Genomic DNA, 22,387 nt, shown 5'->3' with positions numbered 1-22,387 from the left:
CCTACTTTAAAAAAAAAGAAAAAAAGAAATGAGATTAGGAACAAATACGCCTCTACACAAACGGATCTTACCTCTTTTTTAATGCCCGTTTACATTTAAGTCTTGCTTTTGCTCCGTGAAGCACTTTGAATTACAGTTGTTCGCACAGTGCTATATAAATAAAGTTCAGTTGAGTTTAATTTCTTCTTTAATGCTCACATTAGGTGCCAACAATCGCTTTTTTTTTTTTTAGGAATTTCGGGAGAACGATCACCCAAAACTGACTAATCAATTTTTCCATGCCTTGACATTGTACAAACTAATTTAGCTTGAACTTGAAGCTCTTTGGGGATAATAACAGTTTTTTTAATCTTTTGCAAGCCAGAGTGAACACGGTTCACCTTTACGCAAGTTTCAGTGAACTTTTACAGTGAATTTGACAGTGCTTGATTCATTCTCTCACTCATCGAGGATTTATTTCTTCGCAGTTTCATACCACAGCATAATACCAGCAGCGCATGCCAGAGCTTGAAATCCAGCACATGCTCACTCAAATTCACACATCTGGTGTTCAAAAGCAGCTCTGCAGCTTTCACATTTTGATTTGTGTTTTTGAAAATGGTATTTAGCTCAGTTTGGCCTCCGACTAACACATCTGAACCAAATCAGAAAAAGTAAAAACTAGAATTTGACTGAAACATTTTCAGTTAGTTTCAAGTACAGACAGTTGACTTCTGGATTCTCAGCATCTGAGAAAGCAGAATAGACCATCGCATAGTTAAAATAAGTCTGTCATAGCGCTCAGTCTTCTTGCTTCTGCACATTGTGGCTAAAACCAGTGGAATTCGGGACCAGAGAGCAGCCAAAGCTCATATCAAGTGTCGTAATCTCTAATGAAGTGGAGTCCCTGAGCGTGGCTCAGTAAGAGGCGGGGCTCGGTCATCTGCCTGTCTCACAGTCTGAGGAAAAGTTTATTCGAGTATCTTGTGGTAGGGGAAAAGGGGCAGGCCTTCAGTGAAAGTAGGAATGTCCATGATGGCGATGGCACCTGCTATCTTGGATGAGGCAGGAAGGAAGGTGAGCTTCGACACCTCACCATAAGCAGAGCCGCTTAAATCCTCCTCTTTGTCTTCGTCTCCTCCTTGTTTTCCTCCACCAGCCTCCTCATCGTTCTCTTCGACACCAAATCCCACCACCTTTAGGGGACAGGGAGGAATTCATAGATGTGCATTAAAGTAAAAAAAATAAAAAAGCCCAACAAAAACAAGGAAACATTGCTCACGTGCACGCTGAGTTTGCGGCTGTTTTGTCCACGATGTTCTTGGAACCAGGAGACGAGCTCAGCTTGGGTCATCTGCTTCAGAGCCTCAATCTAAACACAGACACACCAAAGAATGGCTTTGTGCAGAGCGTTCAATACTTCATATCATGACCTCTTCCATTCTCTGTGACTGTTGCTTTGCTATAGTTTATCTGTAGAACCAGGAAAAGTTAAGCAGAGCAATTAGTAAAGACATTATCTACGCTATGTGTTTCTGGATATGGGTTTATTACCCTCTGATTTTGTGGATTACAGGAAATTAGATTATATAAGTGAAGGATCATTACACGAACATGTCTGGGTATTGCTTAATTGATCTATTTGTTAAACAGAAAGTTAAAAGATCGCTTGTATCCGAATAATCTAAAGCCAACAGGAAGTGATGCGTCTCTCAGGACGTTATTTCTTATCCTGTTCCATTCATATGAAACGGGTTCTGCTCCACTCTGTGTGGGATGGACAGAAGAGAGCACGAGCTACTCCCTTCAGGACTTGATAACAATGGTTCCTCTGGGAAAAAATACCGAACGGTTCGCTAGATGGCACCAAAGTTTCAGTGAAACCGGTGAAAGAAACAGAGCTAAGATGGGTCAAAAAGATGCCTTTAGGGTTGAGGTTTTACCCTCAGTTTGAGTAATCTGTAAATTTGTCTAACAAACAAACAGCTTTTTCCTCTGTTGACAGAAAAGTGTCTTAAGGTTTAAATTCAGTCAATAAAAAGAACAACAGGAATGCCCCTTGAATCTAGCGTTCATGTGCTTTTGATGTTCTACCGTACAAGTGGACTACAGATGGCAGCTGGGACAAACTGTAAAGGCTGAGGCATTTGGATCAACCAAAGAATAACTTCACAGAGAAGAGGGAAAACAAATGGGTGCTAAGGAAAAACAAAAAACTGCATGCATGTGTTTGTTCTCTCCTCACCTCTCTATTGAGCCTGTCAAACACATACTGCTGCGTAACCACCTCTGCCCAGTTTCTGTCCACTTCCTCCCCGAGGTGTGTGTCCTCGCACTCCTTCAGCTTCACTAACGCCGTCACCTGTAGAAAAATGCACAGATAGGCCGGTTTTTTGAAGCGTCAGCAGAATTAGATACACACGCTGAGTCTTTCATATTCTGAAATATTTTTTCCAATGTAAAGTCAAGTGACTTTTGACATTCCTAAAACTTTTTGGGGACTTCCTCGTGGAAGTTGGAGCAAAAAAATTATACACAAAATAATGCATACACAGACCTGAGTTTTAAAGGCCTCCTCAGTCAAACCATTGAGCTTCTTCTCGAATGAACCCAAGAAATCCTCAATCTTTAACTCCACCAACTCGGTGCTGAGGGAGATGAGAGGTATGAGATATATTATAGGCTGTGGGTGGAATTTGATTCCTTTAGTCATTTATCAGTTTTACTTGCTTCAGTTTCCAGGGGCACATAGATAAATTGTTGCCTGGGAATGGCTGAACAGAAAGATATATCATACCTCAATTTTGGGAAAGCAGTTAAGATAAATCACGCCTTGCTTTGGGCAAATTAAAGGTTTCGATTGTGTTGGAGACGCACCTAAACTTGGTGGCTTGCGTTTCTACAGTGACAGAGAAGCCCAGAACCCCAGAGGTGTTCCTGCAGGTGGGGTAGACGTGGTATCTGTGGTTGCAGACATAAAAAAAAAAAAAGGCAGTTAGTATCGGAGAAAAAGCAAAAGTGTACGACATTTGGTTTGCACTTTATTATAAATCCACTTTGGAAAGGACAGAATTCAAACCTAAAGACGAAAAGCATCACTCCGGTGTTACTGGAGCAGTTATGTGCTGGTTCCAACGTCACCAGATTGCACATTTCAGACGAGCCAAACAAACAATACTTCTCTTTAACAAGCTTGTCACTACTTTTCCACAAAATAACTTGAGTGGAAGAGAAGGAAAACTTGGCTTTCTGAACAGCACCGATGAAAAGATCGGATATACAGGCGCTGTCTTAGCCCAGTAGGACCTAAAGCCCACCTAAACTGTATGCTGCATGCAGGAATTAATGGATTAACCACATGTCCTGAATAAAAACGCATACAAATGAAAAAACTAAAATAAATAAGATTAAATCAGTCAACACTAGAAAAAAAAAAAAGAAAAGAAATACTGTGGAGTTCTTGGTAGAAGCAACTTTAAAAAGAAACAAGTGTGGAAGCCCAATTAATTTTTCATCTGGTTTTCAATTAAGTCAAAAAACAACGATTGCAACCACCAGTGTCTCACCCCAGAGTCTCTTTGGTCCTGAGGAAATCAAAGCAGGGCTCCTCCATGTGCATCTAAAAAGCGACAACGCAATCAGACATGGAGGGACGAGCCGGTGGGCTGACAAGATGAAAGGACAAATACACGGGGAATAAAAAACAATATCTTTAAGCACTCACCACCAACAATTCCATCAGCGTGTGCTCCCTTAAAGCCTTCGCCCCAGACTAGAAGAAAAGAGAGAAAGAGAGAAAGAAAAGGAATACAAAACGCTGCCTCTAAAGGTAAAGAGATGTAAGATTTAATATGTTGCGTGCGTGCTTACCTGGTAGTAAACAGTGACCTCGGAGTTGGCGTCTCCCTTATTGAGCGTTTTGACTTTACAGATGTGGTGCTTTGGAGGAAGCTCCACCACTCTGAACATCACCGGCACCTCCGCTGGCAGCTTGGAGAACTGCAACTTACTGCCACAGGAGACACGGTGGATAGGAGGGAGGACGAAAAGTAACACACAGAAAGGGAAATAAGTAAGGAGGTGAGGGATAAAGAACAGCAAATGGTGCTTTGATGGGATTAAATGAAAAAACTGTGAGGAGACTGAATGGGGAATCATGGATTGAACATTTAAAATGGATACCATCAGTGTGTGTGCAAACAAATCTATTTGATTGTGCAGCATTGGTGTTTTCATTAAAAATGTGCATTCAGAGTAATAGCCAACTTACTCTGTGACATACTGCAGGAACTGCTCCGATTCCTGTGGACAAAATACAATAAAGCGTAATGAACAGGCAGAGATAAGAAAGAGCGAAGAGAGTGGGGAAGTAAGGAATCAGCAAAACGTGAGGCTAATGTCAAATACACTCAGCGTTAACTGAAATGCAGACATGACCATCAGCAGATTCACTCTAATCAGCCAATATTATTGTCAATTAGTCTACTTGTGCGTGTCCTGACTGCTGTGCACTCACAGCACTGCAGAAGTTCCCCTGCACCAGTCCCTCTGCGTACAGCTCAGCCCGGAAGCTTCTGCTGAACTCCATTAGCTCTTCGCTGGTCAAACCGGCTGTCAGAGCCTGGTACTTCTCCACCATGGACCAGCGAGAGTGCTCCAAGATCAACAAACGCACGTCCCTGACAGAGAAGGGGAGGACCATTAGAGAAGATAAAAAGACCAACAGGTGTAAGCAGGCTTTTCTATTAAGGGCTGTCACACATTTCACCACTAGAAGGCAACACAGACTTGGTAATGACTCACTTAGGGAGATGGAAAAGTCAAGAAAAAGAAAAAAAAAATTTAAAAAAAGAAAGAACAAAGACAGCTGGTACACAACATACTTGCTGAGTTTCTCTGGTTTAATGAGGATGTTGAAGTAGGATTTTTTGAGCTGCTCTGCGAACATGCTGAAGACGTCAGGGGAGGCAGAGAAATCAGCCAGGTGGTCAATTATCAGGTGGAACAGCAGCTACAGAGAAACGTGGTCAACGAGTGAGACAAAATATTCTGCATTAATCAGTGTGCCGTTTTACTCCTGTGGAGCTACTACACACAAAATCACACATTCTGGACTGGATGGATGAGTTGACTCACAGGCAGCTTGTGGTTGAATCCCTTCACCTTGACGACCAGGCCGTGCTCGCCGGCCACCAGTTTATACTCCAGCTGCGCCACTTCGGCCTCGTAGGCCGGCTCTGCCAGGTTGTGGCCCAGGATGTTGACCAGCAGGTCAAACAAAACCACGCTGGAGCGCCACGGGAGGGAGGAGGGGGAGGATTAGAGAGAAAAAGTAGGTTTAGAAGGAGGAGAAACAAGGCAGCAAAAGAGATTTACATGACAAAAATGAGGATTGGAGGGAATTAAAGGACAAAGGGAAAGGGAGAAAGAAAGAGATTTGAATAAAGATTACAACACAAAACAAACATTGCTTATACAAGATAAACATGAACTTACTTCTTAGCAGATTGTTGGATTACTGGAGAGATTAGGTGGAATCTGATGTAGGCTGCAGCAGGAAAGACAGCAATCAGGTGTCAGCACTTCCCTGCTGATACTAAATGTCTTTTTTGCACATTAAATGAGGCGAAAAGCACAAGCATCGACATGCGCACCTTTTGGGATTTTGAATTTGTTGTCCTTCTTGTACCACAGGCAGCCCTTGTCGCTGTCGGCTATCCGCACAGGTAAGTCTGAGTCTGGACAGTCAGGCGGCTTCAGGGTGAAGTCGGTGGCTGGAAAAAATAAAAATAAAAAAGCATCATCACTCTACTCTGTCCAGTTTCATAAATAATGCGTCTCAGCGTGACCAGTTAGGGCGTAAACATGCGGCACAGAGAAAGACGTTGCCCTCCAGAAGCTCGTTCAGGAAACTTTTGGTTCAAAAAGGGAAGGCGCCAGCTGAAAATATAAAGCTGGCTCTGTGGGTTTGTCACTTTGCAACGTTCAGAAGCTGAGCACAACTTCAGAAGGCACGAGCCCGTCAAGTTTTAGCTCAACTGAACCAAAGTTGCTTGAGTCGTGTACACAATCAGCGAAATGAACGGGATTTGTGAGGAAATCCTTGTCAGTCGGCTCAAGTTTGCTTTCTTAGCAGCATCTTAGCCATATAACAGGAGCTGGGGTTCTGTCAGCTTTACAACTAGCTGCTTTTATGCTATCTTTGAAGAGGAAGCACATAGATTTCACCTGTCAGTGCGATTACAGTACAACTGCTACGAGAAAGCTAAAGTCCTGTGTGACCCCAGAAGGAAATGCAGTAAATCTGATGAAACCGCTGCAACTGTCATTGTTTCAGTGACTGTTGCTTGGCTCTAGACACTTCCATCCACATCTATCTTCCGTTTAATGACTGATAGTTGAGTAGTCTTTACCTATATACTTGGTCTTGCCAGAAAAGTCTGATTATGCTGAATGAGAAAAGCTTTGCTCTCTAAAGGCACAGAAAGCTGGACCCAAGCAAATCTATCAAATCAGCAGCATCGTTTTCTACTTCAGCTGCTGTCTTGTTGCTGGCTGAGCAACTGGATGTTAAAAAAAAGAAAACTGAGATGCTGTTCAAATGAAAACAAGCTCTCCAGCAGACATAAATTAAGGGATAATCAGAAAATTAGCTGGAAAACAGAGTGGAAGCGCGGCTGTGCCTATTACAGAGGCGCTTAGAAAAAGACGTGTTTGGCAATGATTCTAAGAGGTTCAAAATTTTAATTTTCCTCAATGCGAGAGTTTACAAATTTGACGTTGTACCATTACCCATCTGCTATAGCGATGACTAACAAGCTTCAAATGACACAATACACTGACCAAACTGCACCTTTACTCCATGCCTGGTGACTATTTGCAGGATGGATAAATGGAGAGTAAAAATACTATACAACGTATTTTTCATTATCATGCTTTTAGATACATTCCAGATATCTGAAACACATGTGAACCACAATAGGCTGCTTCTTTTTTTCTTTTTTTTTTTTAAGCCTGTTGCGCTCAAACGAGTTTATTCACCCACCTATGAACTTGTTCTCTGCAGGAAGGTGGAGGTCACTGCTCAGCTCCAGGTTTCCCGTCCACCGCTCCACCCACTCCTGTTGGACGTCTGCGTGAAGTTTAAGCAACGATCAACTATCGAAACATTTGCTGTTGATTTATGATTCAAACCAATCTATTTATTCACTTCATTGTGACAAAATGACATTTTCCTTTTCCACATTTTTTTTCTTTTTTTACTGAAATGTAAACACTATCGTTTGCCATCTATGAGACGAATGCTGGCATTTAACTGCTGGCTCAGCATTATAGCCGACGGAATGTCATTACATAAAAGAAAAAAAGAAGTGAATGTTTTCACTGAATTGTTATATTGCAGGAAGAAAGTAAAGCACTAGCAGTAAACAACCCTACACACACACACACACACACACAAGCGCACCCTCGACGCTGTATTGTGTCCCAAACCACTTCTCCCTGAGCGGACACTGGCCCACGTGTTCTGGAGACAACAGCATCAGGTTGGCTTTCTCTGGGGTGAGGAGGGACAGAGCTGCACTGATCACCTTCACACACACAAACACACACACACGGAGACACAAGGAGACACAAACAGTCAAGTCAAGTTCGATGAAAGGGGGCAATTTTTTGTAAAGTTTTCTAAATCGCTTGTTTAACTGAGTGGAAGTTATTGTCATCTGAGAAAAAACATGCAAAGCCAGAATTAGATTGTAGCTTTTAACGCAGTGACATCCACCACAGAAGACAGGTGCACAACTTTAACATGATGCTGGCTACAAAATCATTATGTGGGGGAAAAAATCCAAAAAAAAATAAAAGAAAAGGCAGCATTTTTTTTTTTTTTTTTTTTAAATAAAACCCAGACAGTGGTCCATTCCCAGAATGACTGATCTACTTACTTCTGGACTGTAATCAAACATAAGCTGATCTCCTGTCAGGAAGTCTTCTTTAGGGAACAGTTGCATGTTCTCACAAATGTCCTCTACATACTCTATGGGGTCAGTCTGCAAAGACAAATCCAAACACAGACTTTACCGACAAATTGTCACTGATAATAATGCAATGCTTCCTTTGCCCTTTGTCCAAAATGCATCTCGCACAGCAGCTTCTGGATGTTTGCGCTCTTACCTGCTCCTGATAGTGAAATTCATTCGCCTCGATCCTCTGAATCTCTTCGTATATTCTGCATACAAAACAATCGGACGCTCATAACCTTTATTCATCCCAGACAGAAGCTCTGATGTCACATCACCAACACTTCTTAAAACAGATTAAGGAACATAACAATAGAAAAAATGGCAAAACAACAAATATATAAATGGACAAACAGCCAAGCCAGACCCATTAAATGTCTGCCTGCCCCACAATGTGCCAGGCCTCACCAACACATTAAAACTGTATCTTTAGGTTGTTTTTTTTTTTTTTTACACAAGATATGTCAGAGGGATTAACAACATAATAAACATTAATCGATTTGTCAAAGTGATGGCATTCAGACATTTGTCAGTGTTCAGTTAATGTTTCTCATCTTTCATTCAGACATGCCTGTGATCGTGACTGAAACGGCTACGGCCCGAGCGTACGGTACTTGTGACGCGCGTGAGATCGGACGGCGTGAGGACTGCGGTATAATTAAACAGCCCACACGGAGTCTGACAACATGTCACATCCCCACAGCGGCTCATGTCAGCGTGCCGAGCGCAAAGTGGTGGTGTGAAACGCAACCGCCGTGGACGGAAGCTGCCGAATTGATCACTTTCTTACACGTGTGAGCTTGCCGAACAGCCAGTGATATATTAGCAAGGGTTTAATTGCTCAACGGGAACCACGTAGTTGTTCCAAACGAGAGAAAAAAAGGACCTCGTCTCCAAACAGTCGCAAAAAAAGTCCTTCCTTTTATCAAGCTGACAAACACGGCGTGCTGCTTTGAACATTGGGAGCTGTTGAAACAACTAAACATGGTCAGACAGAAAGCAGAAGCCTCAGCTACACTTCAAACGCTGCTGAATAACAGGGCTGTTACTTATTCAATAGGGTGACCTGTCGGATTCTTCACAAAAGTTGATCATATGTCAAATGATACCAGTGCTGCTGCGTGCGTCTGTCTGTCTGTCTGTCACCGTACGAGCTGCGGATCACACTTAAATATGTTGAAAGTGAGATGTATATTTTCCAAAGTCTGACCTCGTCAGACTTCCGTCTCAAATCGTTACAAGAAAGCATCGGGGGGGTGGTAACTGACACACGGCACCGACACGCTCAGCTGCCACGGGGGCTTTTGTCTCTTGTTCTAGCAGCCGTGTTGTGTTTTGTAGGTGTGCGAGTGTGCGTTTGTGACAGTTGCCTTTGCTGTGGTCCAAGCGTCTGCAACATCTTCAAATACTGGAACACCAGATGAGTCACCTGTTAAAAGCAATAAAAGCGTTCAAAACGACAGGCTTCAAACTTAAAAGAGGCTTTCGCATCAGTTGACAATAAACACACTCTTTTCGCTGGTAAAAATTTCCAAGGAATTTCCCCACTTTTCCACACAGTTTGCCATGTATGGGAAGAAAAAAAAAGAACTTTTTGTGTCTGAAATCACGACCGACTGAAAACCTCAGAATAAACTTGACCCTGGCTTGCGTTTTGGACCCGATATATTTTGTACCTTCCTGATCTTTGGCTTTTTAGTTTTTAGTCAAAAAAACAACTTGAGCCAGTTCAACACATGCCTGGGACGTCAGACCCGGGAAAATATAAGCATTTGAGAATAAAACATTGCCAGTCAAACATTTTTTCTATGAGTGTGAGCTGAGCCCTCAGGCTATTCACCATTTGCTCTCTCATACCGTAGCAATGTGCTCCAGGGTTATTTAGCACTACAAATCTCAAAAGAGGACAACCCTGAGGAAGAGTGGAGTGGAGTGGGTCACCCCACGACCTAAAATGATCCGCTTGAATAGAGGTGGAAATTGACGGAAGAAAAAGGAGCTGCTGTTGTGTCTCTGTGTGTTATTTCGACCCAAATATGTTACATACGTTTAGGACCACATTAGGACCCCAATACATTTTGTCAGCCTGTGAAACAAGGGGCATAACATGTCTCCTTCAAACATCTGGAATGCCATCGGCTTGGACATTTCTGGAACATGTTTCCATTAATAAGATTGGAGACACTCATGTCAGCATGTCACTATAAGGCTTCTGCCAGCATCTGATTACGTTAGTTAGCATTAAGACTGGAAAAGCAACAGTCTCATTATTTAACACGTCATATATCTCATTTACTTCGGGGTGTACCACACTATTTCTTGGCCAAGATCAGTTGCCAGGCAACCAAGGAAGAGTATGAAAAGGTCACTGGTCTTGAACTTGTTGCAAAGACCGAGAAAGTGAATGACAAGAAGGATAATATTCTCTGCAGGGTTAAAGTTACATAAGAGCAACTCAAATGTAACTCTTTTTTTCAGCAAAAAGAGGAATTGTACGACTGGATGGGGAATGAAGCACCTCCCGTTTCCGTTTTTTCTCCGAATTTTGCTCCTCTGGCAAAGTCAAGAGCACTGTGTGGCCGGGAGGGGTCTACAAAGCTTAAGGGACGTCGCGACAACACTGCTTCTTGTAAACAGTTCACATTCTCAACAAGCACCGAGCCGGCGGTCACTAAAAGTTCGGCCTCTTTCCTTTGGGGCAAACTGCAGCTTAGAAAAACTGTACCGGTCACGAGAGACACACAAGATGCAGCAGGGTACCGCAGACACTGAAACACCAGATCATCTGCAGGAAATAGGAGCAGACTCTGGTCCCATCTAATTCAGAGTTCACTTCCTGAGGCGAACTCCCAACTATCGCACAGCTACCCATTCACAGACAGAGCAAGTGTGGCCAAACTCTTGACCGCATTATTAAACGGGTTTTAATACGTCTTCGTTTAATATGTCTTCGTTCAATGACATAAATGCAATGCTGTTGTTCTGTCTCTGGCTAAATTCATCCACTGAACAGTTGCAGCGTTGCACCTGTGAGGGAATGTTTTTCTGAGTTCCTTTGTTGCCTTCAGCAGTTTCTCATTTGCTGCAGCTGACTTGCGGTGAGTCTAACAGGAGGGGAAGGAGAGGGGAAGATGCATGTCGCGTAACATGTAATCCGGGAGCACCGACATTTTGATGACAACGCTGACAGTTTTGATGGCATCCGTCACTCTACTCACTTATCTAAAGGGTCTGCATCCTTATAATTCCACATTGTTACAAGTGAGGCCTCTGGTGTGCGATATTTCCTCCAACAAACAAAATACCGAGACTGTATCATTTAATTGCTTCACATCAGACTGCATATATCATAATCAGAGATCTCCGACCCTTTCTGAATGGCAGCTGAAAGAAATGCTTCCGATAAGAAAAGTAAACAACATTCTGAAGGCTGTTTCACCATTGTCATTCATAAAAGCTTGCTGCCTGAAAAACGAAAAGCAAACAGCTGTCCTGTTGAATGATGGCCCACTGCATCCGAGGTTCACACAAGAGTCGTCATAGCAACTGATAACGCAGGTAGCTTCCTTGAAATGACCTGCTCTAATAGTGAAAACAAGGGAAACAAGCCAGCTGGGTCTTCCTCCCAGTCTCCAGACAGACTTTCTGTTATTAGTTCCTATCACTGAAGCGTGTGAAGGCATTTCAATGTCTGCATCACACCTTTGACAACAAATAATAAACCCTAAGCTGAAGATGAATGTTTCGTGTGCTCGCCTCTGAGTTTCAGCGTTTCCATTGATCCAGAGACCGAAGAAGGAAGACTGGGGAAGAACATCTTAAGAGTTTTCTTTACCTGGTAGAAGTTTTGGAATCCTTCGTCGGTGAGGGTGATGGAGATTGAGAAGATGGAGTAGGTGGTGTTTTGGTCAAAGCCGGTCTCACTGTTTCCTCCAAACAAAGCCAGAGCCCAACACCTGCAGATGCACACATGAAGCGCGAGCGTCAGGCACACGTTCGCTTAGAGGCGCGAACTGGAGACAGTAAGAAGATTAAGTGTTGAAGCGTGTGCCGGGAATTAAGTAGAAGAAATGTCACTTTGTGTTTTATGGTTGTGCCCAATTACAAAAAGACAAACAAACACTACGGTGCTGCTGAACCGAGGAGGAAGGTTTAAAAAAAAAGTAAAATTGCACGTATGATGTGTCATTTTTATCATGCATTTCTTCTTTCTTGTGGGGAGTCTTTAATTGAACCTAAAGTGAAAAAAAGCTTGTAGTCACTTGAAAGAGGATTTGGGTAATCAACCCAATAGATGATTAGTCCACACGCAGGAATGAGAAGTTCCTAAAAGGCTTCGTGCCGCACTGAAATAACTGAAACCACAAGAAGAGCAAAGTACACATGAAATTGAATAAAACGCAGAAAAACAAAAGCACCGATACAGTCATTAGAAGAAGTAGCGTCAGAGTGGGAACAACTACCACATTTCAAAGCAGCGTCTTTGCTCCTCGATGAGATATAAATTCAATACAAACAGCCACTCTTTTGTCGCTGTGGCTTGTTTTGGCTGCAAATTGAGATAGAGTAGGCTCAAATTTCACTGTCATCATTAATCAACGAGTGAAAACGGCGCCCACAAAAAAAAACAGGGTTATTATATTACCGTGGCATCCAAGTGGTGTTGATGGTAAAGGGACTATTTAGTGGGCTCTTTGTACCGTGAGACGACATAACCGTTTGCGAATCACTTTGCTCTTTTGCAAGAAGAGGCTTGCGCTTGTAAAGCCGCTTCCAGAGAGGAGAAGGTATGAATCAGATTGTCAAGAGGGGTGGCAAAGTGTATAGTTTGAAGATGGGGTTCAAACACTCAGAGCTCGCTCCGAGCTACAAAACGCTCCTATATACCCAGTAAAATGAAGAGCTTTTAATTGGAATTTGGAGTGTGCTTGAATCAGAAAAACAAACAGACAGATGCAATAACACTCACTTCTTCCTCAGCACTGAGAGGATGCTTCCGGTGCCTTCATGGCCAATCAGCCATGAGATGTAGTGGAGAGGCTTCACCCTGCAAAGAAAAAAAAAAAAGAAAAAAACACTGATGTAATCCATCTCGGATCAGAGGAAAGCGTGGCATCTTTGGGTTGGTTTGATTTTACGTTTACATGAAGAGGCAGGAAAAAGAAACTAAGAAAATACAAGTGTGGTCTGTCATGACCCCGATTCATTCTTTCTTCACATCCTTCATAACTGCATCTGCTGCATGCGACTCACCTGTAGTGTTTCTCCTGAGGCGGAAGAGCCCAGGTGATGTTCAAAGCGTGAACTTTCCTAACAGGAACAACTGCAAAATGCACAGACACACAGGCAGAGATACAGCATGACTGCAAACCTGAGCAGAAGCCCCACCCACCAAAAAGATACAAGTTTGAAGAACTTCTTCCGTATTAATCATCTCACAACTCGTCAGAAGTATTTATAGCCCGAGTTGGAGCGCACCAGATGTGTACAGGCATATGCAGTGAAGTGGATCTGTACCTCTGTAGAGCTTGTTGAAGGATTGTGTGTCAAAAGGATCCGGCATATCAGAGAAATCTGGCTTGGGAAGCCCACTGGAGATGTAAAAACAAAGTGATGCATGTCAGAGATAATTTAGACCCAAAAAACCTCAACCTTTAGAAAGAATAAATACAGATAACATCATGTTTTGTCTGGCATAACTCCAAAATGTTATTGTGTACTCAACCTTGATGAAAAATTAATTTAGTGCCACTAAAGGACTTAAATTATATTTAAAAAGGATTCCATAAGCAGAGGAGTTAGAAATCTCATTAGCCCAACACAGGAAGATGTAATCCTTTAATTGGAGCGAAAGGCTTGGAAAAAGTGGAGGTTCTTCATGCAACTGAGACACGGAATGCTGATTTCCTAAAAGAGAAATGACTCAGAGAACAAAGAGAACTGGAGCTTTGTAAGAAAATACTCATTCAGCTAATATGAATTGATCTCTTGCAGGTGTTTCACAGAGGGAGAAAAGAAAAAAAGTGCAGAGTTGACGAGAGCAGAGAAAGAGATGGAGGAAGGCTCGACATTCACATTTGAGCAAAGGATTGAAGACTCCATCTATATAAAGGTGGCAAACTCTTCAAAGTGACTGAGAGCCTCTTGTGTGAAACTCACTTGTTAGGCACCTTGCTGAAGATCTCTCTCACCCACTCCTCCAGAGTGTCCAACTTCTCTAAAGGACACACAGCGTGAAGGAGGATAAATCTGAGCTCAAGTGCGTCTTAATAACCAAAACCTATAACTAATAACTCTGGGTTCGACGGAGAATGTAGAGCATATACATTTGCATATATATCTGTGCATCTCAAATGGAAGCAAACCATAAAACTGCAAAAAAGAGCTTTTTACTATGTTTAACGCGCAGTAGCTTTTGTATAGTATGCAAATACGTCGGCTAAAACAACAGGCGGTTTCGTCTCCCTTCCAGAAACGGTATTAAATGACATTCCATAACTTAATACATAATTGTTAGTGGTTGAGTCCCCGCACATAGTTGATTTTTCCCTTAAAATTATTGCAGGCGATGTAAGACAATGTGATGCTGTGACCGAGCCAGTTTGTTTCACTGTGCTGCAAAAAAAAAAAAAATTTATAAAAATGAGAAGAAAAATTTTTAAAAAGCCTCTGCCCACAATCAGACTGGTTAGAAACTGATGTCATGTTGGCGTCTGGTGCATTAACCATCTCCCAAATGATAAATACACTGTACGAAACATTCCGACTTAATTATATTCCATTTGCGCTGCTTTATCATCTGACAGAAATACTGGTTAGATGTATTTTTTTATGCTTCCCCAATGATTGTGACAGTTTACAGTGGCTTTTTTTTTTTTTTTTGGGGGGGGGGGGGGGGGACCAAGCTGCGACAAGAAGGGATTACGTTATTACACGGGCCCAAAAACTCATTAGTTTAATGAGGATGATAGTTAACGGCAGAAAAGGCCAACATGTGTCATTATTTTTCTCGAATGAAGTATTTAATTAACGGTGTGACATTTCCTGTGAAACCCTGAAACTGTGGCTCGTACTTTGCATCAGACTTTATTTTGAGAAACACAGCAATTTCACTTGAGTAAGGAATGATTATCTCCAGCTGGTTGAACATGGATGAAGTGGATCCTTATTAGCGCTAATGGAAATTTTAATTTTTCATTAGTCTATAGATTGCCTTTGCAGTTAATTAGTTAATTTTGTTGTATGAAATAATTAAAAACTCAATTACATCTCTGTCACTTGACCGGTTCTTTATGTATGATGAACGGGGCAGATTTTTACTGACCTTTAGACTGTACAGCCAGGGTCATGTAGTGGGAAGAGTAGTGCTTCTTCCAGAAGGCACGCAGCCGCTTATACACATTGATCTTATTCCTTTTTGGCTCCTGCTTCAGTGTTTCTGCATTCCCTGGTGTTGTGACAAATGGCTGATCAATTCAGCAGAATTATAAAACACAGAAAAGACAAAAAAAAAAAAAAGAGTATACTATGCAGGGATTTAGGCAAGAAACTGAGCATCATTTTCAGCCCTCCTGTTTGTTATTGTCGAGGCCCAGTGTGCATTACATGTCCCAGTGGTTGTTTTGAAACACTCACCCCAGCAGAACTTGCCCATAGGGTGTCCAGGTTTGGCCAGACTGCCGAACAGCATCTCCTTCCTGTGGGAGTCGGATGGCTTAGCCAGCTGGTACTCTGACAGACAGGGAGAGTGAAACGAGAAAAAAGTAAGACGGCGGAAACGAGTAAACACCAACTGATGATGCCACAGCTCCAAAGACACCAGCTAATATTGAACTTCTTTGTAATAGGGGGAGTGATAAACTGTGGCAGTGAGACGCACCACTGTCAACGGCCTCCACCTCCCTGTCAATGGCATCTCGGATCATCAGGGGGCAGATGAAGAACTGTGCCCACCTAAGAAGGAAACAGGGCAGAGAGGCCATCGCCAGAGGGTACATAAAAGACAGAGGGACAGTCCACAGGTTAGACAAAAACGTGTGGAGGCAGACTGATAAGTATGGCTACAGACTGGGCAGGTTATATTTCACAATAAGCTCTATTAGGCCAGCAGATTTGCAAACAAACCTCAGCTGTTTTGCAACTGTAATAGTTTTTCACATATATATATATATATATATATATATATATATAATACCTTATCTCATATATGACATTCCATTTCCCAAAATTTGATTTAGCTTGTAAAATGTAAATAAAGTCAGAATGCAATGGTTTCCAAATCATTACTATCCCGTATCTTATTCAAAAACCGCCACCATCAACTGGAAATAATGCAACATGTCAACAGATGTAGCAGTTTAGAGAAAGAAATATGGACCAGGACCATTTGAAACATATCTTGGAGCATGCTGTTGGAATCTAATTATTCAAACTGAGCATTTCCCCAGTTTAAACATGTGGGTTAGGGCAGCGCAGCGGTGTGGTGGTTAGCAGAGCTCACATGAGTGAAAAATGATTCTGCCTTCACATGTGGCAAAATAAGGATAAGGAAAACCTTTCAGACTCAACAAACAGGCAGCAAACCTCCTGTCCACCCCTAGGATGTGGAAGCATCTGTCATTCTAGGAAATCAGGCGATGTTGATATAAGCCTGTGGTGAGGCACCGCGACTTTGTCATTTGGAAACATTCTGTTAATCTGCAATTAGGGAAAACCCTGGTGAAAACCGTGGAGGGCGCCCATTTTAACAAAACTAACAAACATTAATCAAATTAAGTGCAAAACACAAAGAGCTGCGAATAGTTTTGGTGCGGCTTGTGTCCTCCTAGAGAGAGACTCCAGCTCATTTTCGATTTCCTCCAGTAAATCAAGAATCCCACGGTTTGGCGGTCAGTCTGAAAAAAATATCTGCTTCCAGCATTCGAGATAGATTTACAGGAATGGGAAATTTCTTCCTTCACACACTCTCACCTCTCGGCCGGGTAGTGTAACATCTGTACGCCCTCGACTGAGCCGGGTCGAGTTAAGACGTGCTTTTTTGGGCAAATAATTGCACAATCAGCAGTGAATTACAAGCACAAAGTTTAGGAAATCCCATAGATAATCTCTCCCAAAATGTTGCACTCTGGAGGGAACATCCCTACAAGTGCGTATGCAAGAGGCCAGGCATGTGTCCATATCTTGTAGGTACTGAATTACCACTGCGCCTGGATGCTAACAAATGAGCGCCAAAGCGTTGGCAACATATCAAAGGCCTTGATGTTTCCTTTGTACTGTTTCTACTTACATGTGGGGGTTGATCTACAAAATGATTCAATTCTGATTTTGTTTACATTTTACAATTAATTTGGAACATCTTTGATGGCAGCTGATTTACAAATGAAGTAAGCTTTAGTGGCTTTTTGTTAAAAGCCACCCAGCAGTTATGAAGAAGCGTCGGGCAAAACCTAATAATGCATTTAGACAGAGTGGTGCAGCTGTTTTTGAAATGTCTAAAGGGTTTCTATGAATTACTTTCTCCTTTTCTCATTCCTGGGTTTTTGTGTTCATCTGTCAATCATGCAATGGCTCTGAAGAAATCCCCTTCTGAGTGGTGACCGGTCTAAAAGACTAACAAGCAAACAAAAAAAAGCACCCATCCTTCCTCACCTGTCAAGGGCTTCTTTGAAGCTTTTTCTCTGCACGTCAAACTGAAAGATGGTCCTCTCACAGTCAGTGGAGGCGTTGTCACTCCCACCATGCTTCTTGAGGAAGGCATCAAAGCCGTTTTCTGAGGGGTACTTCTCGCTGCCCATGAACACCACTGGAATAGAGCAAAAAAGTCAGAGAAGAGAAGAGAAGAACAATTAGCCAAACACAGACAATGGGGCATTTTATTTCTTCATCATCACTAACAGGAAGCGATAGTTTTGTCCCAGATACAGCTGCACACATTGCTCTAAATAGTGCTGTAAACACTTGGTGACAGCCTGACAGTCAAAAAGAATGAGCAAGAGCTTCCTTTCAGACTCATCCCTTCGCCAAAATGTCCAATCTCTGCTGCGAGTAGCATCGGCATAATGGATTTCATTTCAGCAAATATGTGGCACTTTGTGCAAGCAAAGCATTTTTTTAGTCTGTAAAATCTCTTGGTGTCAGGCACTAACTGAACGCAGGGAGGTCCTGTCTACTTTCTGTAGGCCTGAATTATCAAAAAAAAAGAAGGAGACACCAGCACAGGACTCCCAGGTATTGTATCTATCGACAAAATGCATACGTGCCGTCTGCTTTATAAACTTAATGAGTATTTGCAGGTGATGAGTTAGATAACACAGTGCACAGACAGCTAGAGGAAAAGTGGGTCAGGGGGAGCCCAGGCGCTCATTTTGTGTGCTTTGGCCCCACATCGGGTTAATTTGGCCCGAGGACAGGAATGTTCTGGGAAATATCACGTGTACTAAACCGATACTCAAAATCAGGGTAATGTGGCAGTCAAAACTGAGTGACACAAACTCAATGAAGTGTGTCCAAAATTGGGATAAGTGATAGGAAATGTTGAGTATTTGAAGACGTTTCAAATGAATTCCTTTCCCATCTGCACACTCCAAGGCACAGTTTGTTTTACCATCTTGCCTTGACCTAATGACCTTTTCTCATTACGGTCAGTGAAGGAGAACCATAGCATAAGAATTCCACAATAAAAAAATAAAAAAAATAGGGAAGACAAAGGCCACATAGATTAAAAGTGCCGTTTGTCTCAAGTTGCAAATGTCATGCTTGAATGCCAATACCTGTGATGGCTAAAAGGAATTGTGGGACAGGTTTATAACTTTTAATTTCATAAATGCATTCCCATTCAACTGAACCACAGGAGTCTTTGGGTGGTGCATTAGGCTTTAATGGCAGAATTGTCTACAACTGAGAAGACAGCCACCCTTCTAAGACCATTTCTGATGAAGTTGCAGTAAACAGTAGACAGTTTCAGGTCTTTGCTGGATTTATTAAAGATATCAATTTCAAATATTGTGCATCTGCTGTGGATGGTGTTTTTTTTTAGGCCATGTCTTCTTTTACCCTTCACTTTCCCAGTTTCCTCAGTTTTTCTGAAGACATACTGTACACCACGCTGAGACATTCCAAGTTCTGAGCTAACGCCGGTTTGGGAATCAACTTGTAGGAGCAAAGATAATAACCCCAGAAAGTGCTCAGAGAAGTATTGCTCAAGGTCACTTTAAAAGACAAAGAAAAGAAATCTGGCTCCTTGGAGGCTAAATATAAAGAAAAAAAAAAGTGTGGCTCAATACTTTTGCACAGCATTGCATGTTGAAGCTGGGTTGTAACACACAGAAATCCCATGACTCTCTAATCACTCACTGTGTTCCAGGAAGTGAGCGAGGCCAGGGAGATCACTGGGGTCGCTGAAGCTGCCCACACCGACACAGAGAGCCGCTGCAGACTGAAACACACCAGATCAAGTCATCTTTGAGCCTGGCACTGCATCGCCACGCTGCCCAAACACATTGCATTTGTATACTTGATCTTAGTCTTTTAGCACAAACGTCCTTTGTTTAAACAGGACTAATGCTACGTATGCATTTAGCCAGCTAAAGCATCATCGAGGCGCCCCATCAAAACTTCCCCGCAGTACCTGTTTCTCTGAGTTTCCTTTTCTCTTTTTGCCCTCGTCGTCATCACTGCCCTCGTCGTCATCCTCCTCAGACTCTTCTCCCGTTTCACCTCCAGATTCATCGTCTTCCTCTTCCTCCTCTACTTCCTCCTCTTCTTCATCTGAGCCTTCATCCTCAGACGCTGCCAGTCCACTGTAGTCGGAGATCAGCAGAGCACGGAGCCCGTTTTCTAATACAATGTACCTGAGGAGCACAAAGTCACAATCTGAAAAAAAAAAGCACGGCGACTATTCCGAAACAGTGCTGGACCATTGCGTTCATGGTTTCGCACTGCTTTCACAAAGGCTTTCAAAACCAATGCGTCACTTTGCAGAAAACATCTTAAAGCCCTTTTGTTCTGAGCTTTTGCACAGCTTATGCTCTGTCCAAGCTCCAACAGAGGACCAACGCACTGATGTGTGCCTGGAGCATGAAATCATCTCATCAGACTATAATAATATAGCACTGATCCAACTAGAAGGGAGGACTTATATCATTATAAGTGGATTTGGATAATTTTCTGAGCAACTTCACATAAAAGAATGTAGGGGAAAAAAAGAAGCTTCCCTATGCATTTCACTGAATGTAAAAGCAATTTAATGAGAATAATGTACAAAGTACTCGTCAGGATGTCAGCATCTTGAATAAAGGCTTGAGTGTGCCACTTGAGAGCTCGTTACCTGTACTGTTTAGGGTCGCTGGGTGACTTGATGATCTCGCAGTCTCCAACATTGTCTTCCCCTCCTTCTCCTCCTGAATCCCCAGCAGCCCGGTTCTCCGCGGCTGACGCGTCCGCTTGGACCGAGCCCAGAGAGTCAGCTGCCGGGACGTTTCTGGACTTGTTTGTTTGCGGCATCCTCGGCAGAGATGATGACACCGTAGCACTGCGGGCTGACAGCAGAGTGCGAGCAGAAACAAAAGGACAGCTCGCTGTCACCGGTAATTTAGTCCTCAGCACGGCGACACACCGTGTCAGCCTGAAAAGGGCAATGATGAAGGCCCTTTATGATAGTCAAGAACGGCAAAAGGCAAAGCATAAGACCTGGCAGGACCAAAACAACAACAATGAATCACCAAATACTCCCTGAATAGGGTGGGCCTGTGGGAGCAAACCTAAACTGTCATGCACGCAAACACACGCTAACCTGCCACCACAATACATCTATTCACACAGGAGGTCTGGTGGTTTCGCCCTGTTCAACTGAATGTCAGCTAAAATCCAACCCGGGCTGACCACCCCAAACTTGCACCTCTCATTCACACGAGCAAAGCAACACAGCCCACCGAGGACAAGCAGTTTTTTAAAATCAGTGAAGAAGAAATGACAATCATCAGTTATACACAGACATACATATATATATATATATATATATAGGAGAATTGTATGTCAACGAGCTTTAGCAAGTTCAGGTAGAGGTCTGACATGAAGAAAGGCGAAACAGAAGCTTTTACAAGTGCTTCAGGGAGTCGGTAAAACAACAGTGTCCATACCTTTTCCTTGCTGTTAGCAGAAGGGCCTCAGCATATGAGTGCACCGGTGCTCGCACCAACAACAAGCACTCTGATTCGCTGTAAGCAGCGAGCGAGGCACCATAACCTCCACCGATTGGCTATACACGATAGGAGGCGCGGTTTTGTTTAGCTCCCACATGTGAGTCGTGCAGCCAGGAGTGGTTACATCGTAATACACCGCAGAGACAGAACAAGCAGCGACAACTAGACAACCCAGCTGCTGTTGCTAGCCATCTGTTTCTGATTATGGCTGCTTGATTGAGGATGTCCATCCGGCCCCTTGTCATGACCGGTAACTGTTATAATTGGTGATTTTTCATTCTCCTTTACCAATTTGAGCGGTTAGAGTTAGATTTGATGAGAACTGTCTGGTCAGATAGCCACAGAATAGCTGCTTTGCTCATTGAAAGGTGTGCCCCACTCCACACTTTTTAAAACTCACTTGTATGGCTTTAGAACGGGACACGTGAGGCCGCTAGGTGGCAGGCATAGGCCAAGAAGATTGGGGAGAATTGACTCCTTCTCTGATGCCTTTTAAGATTTCTAGTAGAGGGCTGTCTGTAGGTTTTTTCAATGAATTTCAATAGCTTTCACAAAACGTGTTAGCTCTTCAATTCCTTCCACAGATCTTCAAAAGATATTAATCTCCTGAAATAAAAAAGGGTTTTATCTTAACTTATGAAAATACATACATTCATTTAAAAGATGAGAGTTATACAAAAAGATACCTTCAGGTGAGTAAGCCGAAAAGTAGCACAAGCCTTCTATCTGAGTTAAATTAATCAAAACAAACACTAATAATGAATAAGCCACATTGACATTTGTCCAGTGCTCTTCCTCAGCCTTCACTCTGCACCGTGTTGGCATTTCACCCCTCTGCTGTGCCAATATGTCCTCCCCCTCACTCACCATATCCCTCTCGCCTCCTCTCGGTCTCTTCGTCTGAAGCCAATCTGATTCGCCCCTGGGCTTCTGTCGGCGGAAAAGAGGTGATAAACACCGCAACCATGACAACCGGTGAGCCAGACAAACGTCCAAGCTCCTGTATCCTAATGGCTTCGCTTGGCATCCTCTCCTCCTTTAACTCATCAAGCACAGCCTTCACCTGAGCTGATATTGAGGCTCTCGGGACGGATGAAGGCAGCGTGTCTCTGCTGCACTTTCAGACTCCTCGTCCAGTCTTTTAAGATAAGCCAGTGGGATGTCAGATATCAGTTTGTGAGATGAAACAGT

General features: G+C 42.9%; 1 protein-coding gene across 2 annotated transcripts; it reads right to left on the bottom strand.

The window, feature by feature from the left end:
* Positions 1–429: 429 nt before the first annotated feature.
* LOC140269953 (nardilysin-like) lies at positions 430–21,195 on the bottom strand. 2 transcript variants are annotated; one of them, XM_072364991.1, is made up of 32 exons: positions 21,134–21,195; positions 20,323–20,533; positions 19,624–19,846; positions 19,350–19,431; positions 17,646–17,799; positions 15,877–15,950; positions 15,633–15,728; positions 15,322–15,444; positions 14,157–14,214; positions 13,515–13,588; positions 13,251–13,320; positions 12,967–13,044; positions 11,833–11,953; positions 9,368–9,426; positions 8,152–8,206; positions 7,923–8,027; positions 7,445–7,568; positions 7,025–7,111; positions 5,634–5,753; positions 5,476–5,527; positions 5,116–5,266; positions 4,863–4,990; positions 4,496–4,658; positions 4,250–4,281; positions 3,850–3,988; positions 3,704–3,751; positions 3,546–3,598; positions 2,857–2,940; positions 2,537–2,627; positions 2,225–2,341; positions 1,262–1,351; positions 430–1,175 (listed from the first exon to the last, which is right to left on the bottom strand). In XM_072364991.1, exons 2-32 carry the CDS (start codon positions 20,496–20,498, stop codon positions 951–953), a joined length of 3,252 nt encoding a protein of 1,083 aa, XP_072221092.1. In that variant the 5' UTR covers positions 20,499–20,533; positions 21,134–21,195; the 3' UTR covers positions 430–950. The 2 variants fall into 2 exon arrangements, with proteins under 2 accessions (XP_072221092.1, XP_072221093.1); XM_072364992.1 differs by having other exon boundaries at positions 20,323–20,619; positions 21,134–21,151.
* Positions 21,196–22,387: the final 1,192 nt, after the last annotated feature.

Source organism: Leuresthes tenuis, unplaced genomic scaffold, assembly GCF_036924035.1.
Source record: "Leuresthes tenuis unplaced genomic scaffold, fLeuTen1.0.hap1 SCAF_15, whole genome shotgun sequence".
NCBI classification, from domain to species: Eukaryota; Metazoa; Chordata; class Actinopteri; order Atheriniformes; family Atherinopsidae; genus Leuresthes; species Leuresthes tenuis.
Note: the sequence above shows the minus strand (reverse complement) of the source record. Positions and strands in the feature narration are given on the sequence as shown.

Excerpts from the sequence above, each read along its gene's own strand:
- LOC140269953 (XM_072364991.1), bottom strand. The coding sequence starts at position 20,498 with ATGCCGCAAACAAACAAGTCCAGAAACGTCCCGGCAGCTGACTCTCTG. Across the intron at positions 15,951-17,645 it reads TTCAAAGAAGCCCTTGACAG|GTGGGCACAGTTCTTCATCT; the intron begins GTGAGGAAGGAT and ends TTTCCTTCTTAG. Across the intron at positions 2,941-3,545 it reads AGGACCAAAGAGACTCTGGG|ATACCACGTCTACCCCACCT; the intron begins GTGAGACACTGG and ends CTGCAACCACAG.